This window comes from Danio aesculapii, chromosome 25 (genome assembly GCF_903798145.1).
Source record: "Danio aesculapii chromosome 25, fDanAes4.1, whole genome shotgun sequence".
Lineage (NCBI taxonomy): Eukaryota > Metazoa > Chordata > Actinopteri > Cypriniformes > Danionidae > Danio > Danio aesculapii.
In genome coordinates, this window is record NC_079459.1 from 11953461 (window position 1) to 11962399 (window position 8939).

An 8939-nucleotide genomic window follows, 5' to 3' on the forward strand; every position below is an offset into this window, starting at 1 on the left:
ATTCACCTTTATTTGTATAGCGCTTATACAATGTAGATTGTGTCAAAGCAGCTTCACATAAAAGGTCACAGTAAATAGGAACAGTGTAGTTCAGTTTGTAGTGTTTAAGTTCAGTTCAGTTTAGCTCAGTTCAGTGTGGTTTAATAATCACTACTGAGAGTCCAAATACTGAAGAGCAAATCCAACGATGCGCAGCTCTACAGATCCTGAACCATGCAAGCCAGTGGCGACAGCGGAGAGGGAAAAAAAACTTCACTAAAGGCGGAAGTGAAGAAAAAAAACCTTGAGAGAAACCAGGCTCAGTTGGGCACGACCATTTTAATTTCTCCGCTGGCCAAACGTCTTGTGCAGAGCTGCAGTCTCAGTGGCGGAGGCTGGAAGCTGGCCTCAGCGAAGACTCGTCTGTCTCTGGAGCGTCATAGGAAACAGTCTCATGTTCTCCACTCTTCCATGACCATCGCAGTAGTTGTTCAGGATTCGGCCAGGTCCAGGATATGGAAACCTTGGGATCATCTCGTCGTTGGTCTTGGATCGAATCAGTGACTCTGCATAGTCTGAGGGCCTCGGGAAGAGTATCCCCAGGTGGAAATGGAGAATAAAGAAAATAATTAGCGTAGCTGATGTTCACAGTGTATATCAGCAAGATGCATAGCCTGTGTGGAAGCCCCCTAAGTGGTGCACTAAGTGTATGCTTTACTGAACAGATAGGTCTTTAATCTAGTTTTGAATTGGGAGAGTGTGTCTGAGCCTCGGACGTTATCAGGAAGGCTATTCCAGAGTTTAGGAGCTATAAATGAGAAGGCTCGACCTCCTTTACTCGACTTTGCTATTCTAGGTACTACCAGAAGCCCTGAGTTTTGAGATCTTAAAGAGCGAGTTGGATTGTAGCGAGACAGAAGATTGGTTAGATAAGCAGGAGCTAGATTATTTAGAGCTTTATATGTAAGAAACAATATTTTAAATTCAATACGAAACTTAACAGGCAGCCAGTGTAAGGAGGATAAAATTGGGGTGATGTGATCAAATTTTCTAGACCTGGTAAGAACTCTGGCAGCTGCATTTTGTACTAATTGAAGTTTGTTAATAGAGGATGCTGGGCAGCCAGCAAACAGTGCATTACAGTAGTCCAGCCTAGAAGTCATAAAAGCATGGACTAGCTTTTCTGCATCTGAGATGGATAGCATACTTCGTAACTTAGCGATATTTCTCAGATGAAAGAAAGCAGTTTTTGTGACATGGGATATATGATTTTTAAAAGTTAAATTGCTGTCTAATATGACACCCAGATCTTTTATAGTAGAACTAACGCTAACTTTGTATCCCTCTAATTGTAGATCGAGTTGTGAGATCTGCTGTGTACAGGATTTAGGCCCAATAAGTAATAATTCTGTTTTGTCTGAGTTTAAGAGAAGATAATTGTTGGTCATCCAGTCTTTAACATCTTTAATACACTCAGTTAGCTTGGACAGATTAGACGTCTCGTCAGGTTTAGTTGAAATATATAATTGAGTATCATCTGCATAGCAGTGAAAGCTGATCCCATGTCTTCTAATAATGTCTCCCAGGGGTAGCATGTATATTGTAAACAGTAAAGGGCCTAAAACTGATCCTTGAGGCACCCCGTGTTTTACTGGGCTGATTTGTGAAGGCTGTCCATTTATATTTACAAACTGGTAACGGTCAGATAAGTATGACTTAAACCATTGTAGGGCCTGTCCCTGGACACCTGTAGACTTTAAGCGATTAATAAGGATACCATGGTCAATGGTGTCAAATGCCGCACTAAGATCGAGTAGAACTAATAGCGAGATGCACCCTTGGTCAGCAGCTAAGAGTAAATCGTTGGTTATTTTCACTAATGCAGTTTCTGTACTGTGATGAGCTCTGAAACCTGACTGAAACACTTCAAAAACATTGTTGGTCTGCAGAAAGGAGCATAATTGAGCAGAAACAACTTTTTCTAGTATTTTAGATATAAATGGAAGGTTTGAAATAGGCCTATAATTAGCTAAGTTGCTGGGTTCCAGTTGTGGTTTCTTAATAATAGGTTTAATAACAGCTAGCTTGTAGGGATTTGGAACATGGCCTAAAGATAAAGAAGAGTTGATAATGTTAAGAAGAGGTTCTCCTATAACAGGTAGCAATTCTTTTAGTAACTTTGTTGGAATTGGGTCCAATATACACGTAGCTGATTTAGAGCTATTTATAATTTTGTCTAGCTCTTCCTGTTCTATGATTTTAAAGCACTGTAGGTTATTTAGATTCAGAGGCGTGTTTACTGGATCTGAAGTATAAGGCGGTGCAGAAAGTTTAATATCTCCTATTTTCTGTCTAAAGCCTTCTATTTTATCACTGAAAAAATTCATGAAGTCATCACTACTAATTTGCGGTGGAACGTTTTGTTCCAAAGATGACCGATTATTTGTTAATTTAGCAATGGTGTTAAATAAGAATCTAGGATTGTTATGATTATTTTCTATCAGTTTGCGGAGGTGCTCAGCCCTGGCAGATTTTAAAGCCCTCCTATAGCTGGACATACTGTCTTTGTACGCAATTCTAAAGACTTCTAAATTAGTTTTTTTCCATTTACGTTCCAGGGCACGGGTTGCTGTTTTGAGAGCGCGGGTATGACTATTATACCACGGTGTAGATTTATTCTCTCTAGCCTTTTTTAGTTTGAAGGGTGCCACAGTATTTAAAGTGCTAGTAAAGATGGCATCCATACTGCTGGTTACTACATCAAGGTCATTTGCGTTTGCGGGTGCATTTCGAAGTAGAGAAAGATCAGGTAAGTTATTTATAAATTCATCTTTAGTGGATGGAACAATAGTTCTACTAGGACGATATATCGGAGCGGATCTGCTAATTTCAGGTAAACATAGCTTATATAGTAAGAGGTAGTGGTCTGTAATATCATCACTTTGTGGTATAATGTCTACATCAATGACCTCAATTCCATAAGACAGAATTAGATCTAGTGTATGCTTTAGGCGATGAGTTGGACCAATAACATTTTGCTTTATTCCTAGTGAGACCAGCAAGTCCGTAAAAGCGAGCCCTAATGTGTCGTTAGCGTCATCTATGTGGATGTTAAAGTCTCCTACAATTAGTATTTTATCAGTTTTAACTAGTAAGTCAGAGATAAAATCAGAAAACTCTTTTAGAAAATTGACATAGGGTCCTGGAGGTCTATATATGGTGATTAGAGCGAGAGATAACATAGGTTTTTGCATAGTGTTTGGAAGGACAACATTAAGCGCTAGTACTTCAAAGGAGCTAAACATAAGTCCGTTTCTCTGATTAACATTAAGAATATCACTAAAGATTGACGCGACTCCACCACCACGACCAGTTTGACGAGCCTCATGTTTATATAAGAATCCTGGAGGAGTTGCTTCATTTAAACTAATATAGTCATTTTGTTTCAGCCAGGTTTCAGTGAGACAGAGTGCATTAAGATTGTTATCTGTTATTATTTCATTTATGATAAGTGCTTTAGGTGCTAGTGACCTGATGTTTAGGAGACCAAGCTTCATGAAATTTGTATTTTCACTTTTTAGTGTTTTTTCTGGTTTAATTCTTAATAGATTATTTCTGGAGCACACAGTACGTTTGTTTCTTGATCTAATAATACGAGGACCAGACACAGTCTCTATGTGGTTAGTTAGGTATGCATTACTGTTATTTATGTGGGACGAATAGGAGTCTGTGTGGCTAAATTGTGAATTTTGTGAATTTTTACTTACTAGTCAGATAGAGCGAAGTATTCTGGTGATGTTGTCCGACAGGAGTTCAGCTCCAGCTCGACTGGGGTGCAGCCCATCAGCGCGGAAAAGCCTAGGACGCTCCCAGAAAAGATTCCAGTTATTGGCAAAGAGCAATTTCTGTTCTTCACACCATGTTAATAGCCATTCATTCAGAGCAAAAAGTCTACTGAACCTTTCATTTCCTCGGCGGTAGGTAGGAAGCGGTCCAGAAACGATGATCTGCGTGGCGGGCGAAGTGCGTCGAACCGTCTCGATCAGGCTCCTGAAGTCCTTCTTCAGGATCTCCGTCTGCCGGAGCCCGGTGTCGTTCGTCCCCACGTGGAGGACGGCGGCACCGAGGCTCTCGGCAGCGCTCAGGATAGTAGGTATCTGTGCAGAAATATTCTTAACTCGGGCACCAGGGAAGCAGAAAGTGCGTACTTTGTTACCTTTGGAGGAAGTGGAGCGGACGTGGCGGACGATTGAGTCGCCAATGATGGCAACATCGCGACCCGTCTCGCGGAGAGGGGTGAAGCGGTTCTCCGTGGGGATCTCGAACACCGGAGGAGGAGACGTTCTGCCCCGGGACCTGGCAAGCACCTTACGCGGTTGCACCCAGGGGCCGTGGTAGCCGGGAGTCGGCGTGAACGACGCCTGGGTGCACCGCGTCCTCGGTGCGCTGGGCCTGGACAGAGAAACACGCGGGGTTGAAGAAACTGGGAGATTGTCGTTGTATCGGACACTTACCTCAGACGAGCGAGTACGGGTTAAGAGCAGAGCCCTGATGCCCTCTCGCTTCGTCTCCAGCGAGCGAATCTGGGACTCCACCGCTTCCAGCTCCAGCTCCAGCGCCTCCATCGATGCCTCTCCTGCACTCAAGGACAGACACGCAAGCGACATTGTACAAGGTGAAGAGCAAAGCCAGAAAGTGAGAAAATAAATGAGTGAAAGAGGTTGGTAGCTTTAGCTGACCAGCGGTGCTAGCAGGCTAAAGCTACAAACACCAAGCGGATGCTCGAGAGACAGAACGTTTAAAAGTAGATTTGTTTGTATGAGTGTGTTAGGGGATTGTTCACCCCAAGTAGGAGAGATAAATATTTAGTGAATGAGGAGGTATTTTATGATAAAAATGTAAATTGCGAATCTAAACTCCAAACAAACGCAGCGAACTCCAAACAAACGCAGCGAAGCTATCGTCCAGTGACAGTGACTGGATAATAAATCAAATAAAATTTAAACATTTAAAACAATAAACAATTAAACTGTAAAATTAATATTTTAAACTTTTGATACATTGTTACAAAATGCCTTGTATTTTTTTGTTAGCTTGCTTCAAATTAAAAAGAAAATAGGCGAATATATGTAGAACTTTTATTATTTTACAAGACTCACACGTTTGACATTCTCTTGCCACTTTCTCACATTTCTTCTGTTTAAATTACGCTTGCATTACCAAGTCAACAATGCATTTTAATTAACATTAATTCCAGAGAACTCTGTTATCAGCCCCAGTGAATGAAACCATATTCATGCCGACTGACCCAGATCTGCACAGAACATAAAGGTTAAGCAAAGAGAGACCATTCGGCTTCACTCTTGTCTTAACAGGGAATTAACAGTCAAAACAAATTTGTTCCAAATAAACAAAGAGTGATTGGACGATTGGGTGCAAAATCAAACCCAGCGGGAATGAGACTGAAAAAACAGTCCAGTGCAGATTTCTAGACTGATGATCTGGGTCCGCCTGTTAGTGATAGCCTAAAACAAGGGTTCTCAATGTCTATATTTAAAGGTCCAAATCTGAATTTTTATTAAGGTCAAAGGTATGAAACAATTGATATTACATAACTTGTTTTTAATAAACATCCATAAGATGCATGACAGTCAGCACGGTGGCGCAGTGGGTAGCACAATCGCCTCACAGCAAGAGGGTCACTGATTTGAGCTGGCTGTGGCAAAATAAACACATACTTATCTGTTTATTCAACTTTGAACTGTCCATTCTCTTCATCAAGTTTTCTTTTCCGTGAGGCCCACATCTTCATCCACTCAAATGATCGCTTTGCTGCAGTGTGTTAAAGCAGGGTGCGCGCACGGTTATCCAGCTTGATCATGATTAGGCCCAGCCCCAACCAATTTGGAGCCCTAGGCAAGATTTCAAGTGAATTCTGGTAAATTCCACTGCTAATGTACATATACTCATAAGAAACTTATTAGCTTTGTCTTGGACATTCTTTTATTTAAATAAAGCATTTGTAAATTCAAAAAAGAAGTTTTTGCAACTGTGGGACACGTCGAAAAAATACGCAGTACTCATGCATTGTGAAACCTGTGTGACGGCCTTTCATGCTGTAGTGTCAGCACAGTGAGTTTTGCAAGTGGACAAAACAGAAATCAAAACAACATGATGATCTTATTTTATCTAAACGTGCTATGAAGCAGAAAGGAGGGATAAAGAGTCAGGGAGGTAAGATTAGGCCTAAAACAGTTCACGATTCAGGTCTAAAAAGACAACAGATAATTCTTATTCATTCATTCATTTTCTTTTCGGCTTAGTCCCTTTATTTAATTAGGGGTTACCATAGCGGAATGAAACTTATCCAGCATATGTTTTACACAGCGAATTCCTTTCCAGCTGTAACCCAATACTGGGAAACATCCATATACACTCATACACTACGGAAAATTTAATTCAGCAATTCCACTATAGCGCATGTGTTTGGACCATGGGGGAAACCGGAGCTCCCAGAAGAAACATATGCCAAAACGGGGAGAACATGCAAACTCCACACAGGAACACCAACTGACCCAGCCGGGGTTTGAACCAGCGACCTTCTTGCTGTGAGGCAACAGCGCTACTGTGCAGCCCACAGATAATTCTATAAAACAGATTTGTTTGTATCTTATGGAATTGTCAAATTAAATTAATATTCTTGCAAAAGACTTATTAAACTATCTTAGTACATCACTCCAGTTGTGTCTTTGTGTTCCAATTACATTTAGGACAAATTTCTGTTATTTATTTAGAATATTAATTGTATAATAATAATAATAATAATACTTGCATTTATTTAAAATAAATCTAAATATTTGAATATATTTGTTTATAAAAAATATTATAAATAAATGGAGGGTGGGGGGATTTTGAGGATAGGTCATGGTCCTGGTCCTCAGTTCAAAAGACAGTGATGACATCAGCATCCAACTCAGCATAATTCTGAATAATTTCTAAATAAAACTATGAGATGATTAATTATGATATACACATATTGTTGCACTCTGTCATTGACTACATATAAATAGATTATTTTCAAATCAAAAATTTGTCATTATCAGATTTTCTCTAGCATATTCAACATGTAGGGCAGATACTGCCACTCACAATCAGTAAATGTTTATTCTCACACAGAAGACTCACACTGTGGACACAGGCACACTCAATCTCTCCAATGTCTCTCAACAAAATATTACCTGAATATTAATTTTTACACAAACCTTATTCCATCTTTAAAAATATTATAATATTGCTTGAATTTGTGGATTTAGTTCAGTGATGATCCATTCTGAATGTTGACTGGATTTAAATATAACTCTACATTAAATCCATTTGTGCTTATATTGACTTAATATGCAACTACAAGCAAGATCATTATTCAAACATTTTTGCTATTCCATCATTTAATTACAGTAATTTTACACACTCTTTATACTTTCCTAACCCTACCCCCCAAAATCAGAAGCTGATTTGGGATCTGGGATGAGCTTATTATAAGGAATGCATCCGTCAGTCAGCATGCAGGCTACACTGATTCAGAAGTTGTGACAATCAACGCACAGCTTAAATGGTAAGAAAGTGAATGCAGACGTTTTTATATTCATTTTAACATGCTTTCAAGCCAAAATAAAGCGAAAGCACAATTCTTCAGAACAGCTCTTGGTGTTCTATCACATTTGAGATCGGCTGTGTTGACGGTACTTTCACTTTGCATAGAAAGATTAAACGTAAGGGGGAAGTATTGGAAAAAGAAACGGGATGATAGCGGGATACCATTACAGGAAAACTTTGAATATTACGGAGTCTGGATTTGAGAAGCGCTGGCCTAAATCAATCACTGAACGTATCTTTCTCTGGCTCAGAGCCAAAGTGCAAGTGCAAAGTCCAAGTGACAAGTTCGAGTCCAATCAAAACTGGACTCGAGTCCAAGTCCAGGTTTGAGTACCCCAACACTAGCTGCAGTTTTAGGCGCCAGAGGCTGGAAAAAGCTGGACGTCCATCGTCGAGAAGCCGCAGGTGGGAGAGGTCACCAGTCGGTGTACAGGCTGGCCATTCAGGATCATTGCGAAGACTCGTCTGTCACTGGGGTCTTACAGGAATTAGTCTCATGCTCTCCACTCCTCCATGACCATCACAGCAGCTGCTCAGAATATGGCCTGGTGCAGGATTATGAAAACCTTGGGAATAATAAAAAAAGACTAACATAAGCGCAGATGCTGTACAAGTTAGAATGTCTTTTGGGAAGTGTTCCCAGCTCCGGTTGCCCTAAATAATCAAGGGTTAGACAGCGTTCTAGGTTTTTACGTGTGAGGTTTTTGTGTCAATAAGAAAGACCTCAGTTTTATCTGAATTTAGTAATAAGAAGTTATTAGTCATCCAATTTTTTTAAAATCAGCTATACAACTTGTTAATTTTGTAAATTCGTACAACTTATCAGGTTGAGAGGAGATATAAAGTGTATCATCAGCATAACAGTGGAAGCTAACTCCATGTTTTTTAATGAAATCACCTAGTGGTTGCATATATAGTGTGAAAAGTAAGGGACCAAGTACTGAGCCTTGTGGTACCCCACAGTGTACTTTTGATCTGTATGATGCCTCTTCATTAACTGATAAAAATTGATAACGTTCAGATAGATAAGACCTGAACCAGGCCAATGCAGTTCCTGTAATACCAACACAATTTTCAAGCCTATCAAAGTTATATCAAAGAATATTATGATATGTTGTATCAAATGCAGCACTGAGGTCCAATAACACTGCAACCATGCAACCATGATCGGATGACAGAAGGAGGTCATTTGTAACTCTTAGGAGTGCTGTTTTTGTGCTATGAAATGCTCTAAATACAGATTGAAATTTTTCATAAATATTGTTTCTTTGTAGGAAGGAACATAGTTGAGCAGATACAACCTTTTC

At 39.9% G+C, this 8939-nt stretch overlaps 1 protein-coding gene across 2 annotated transcripts; it reads right to left on the minus strand.

Annotated features, from left to right (window-relative positions):
- Positions 1 to 221: 221 nt before the first annotated feature.
- On the minus strand, positions 222 to 4863 carry LOC130219840 (uncharacterized). 2 transcript variants are annotated; one of them, XM_056452332.1, is made up of 2 exons: positions 3747 to 4863; positions 222 to 554 (listed from the first exon to the last, which is right to left on the minus strand). In XM_056452332.1, exon 1 carries the CDS (start codon positions 4644 to 4646, stop codon positions 3750 to 3752), a length of 897 nt encoding a protein of 298 aa, XP_056308307.1. In that variant the 5' UTR covers positions 4647 to 4863; the 3' UTR covers positions 222 to 554; positions 3747 to 3749. The 2 variants fall into 2 exon arrangements, with proteins under 2 accessions (XP_056308307.1, XP_056308306.1); XM_056452331.1 differs by having other exon boundaries at positions 222 to 562.
- Between the last annotated feature and the right edge of the window lie 4076 nt (positions 4864 to 8939).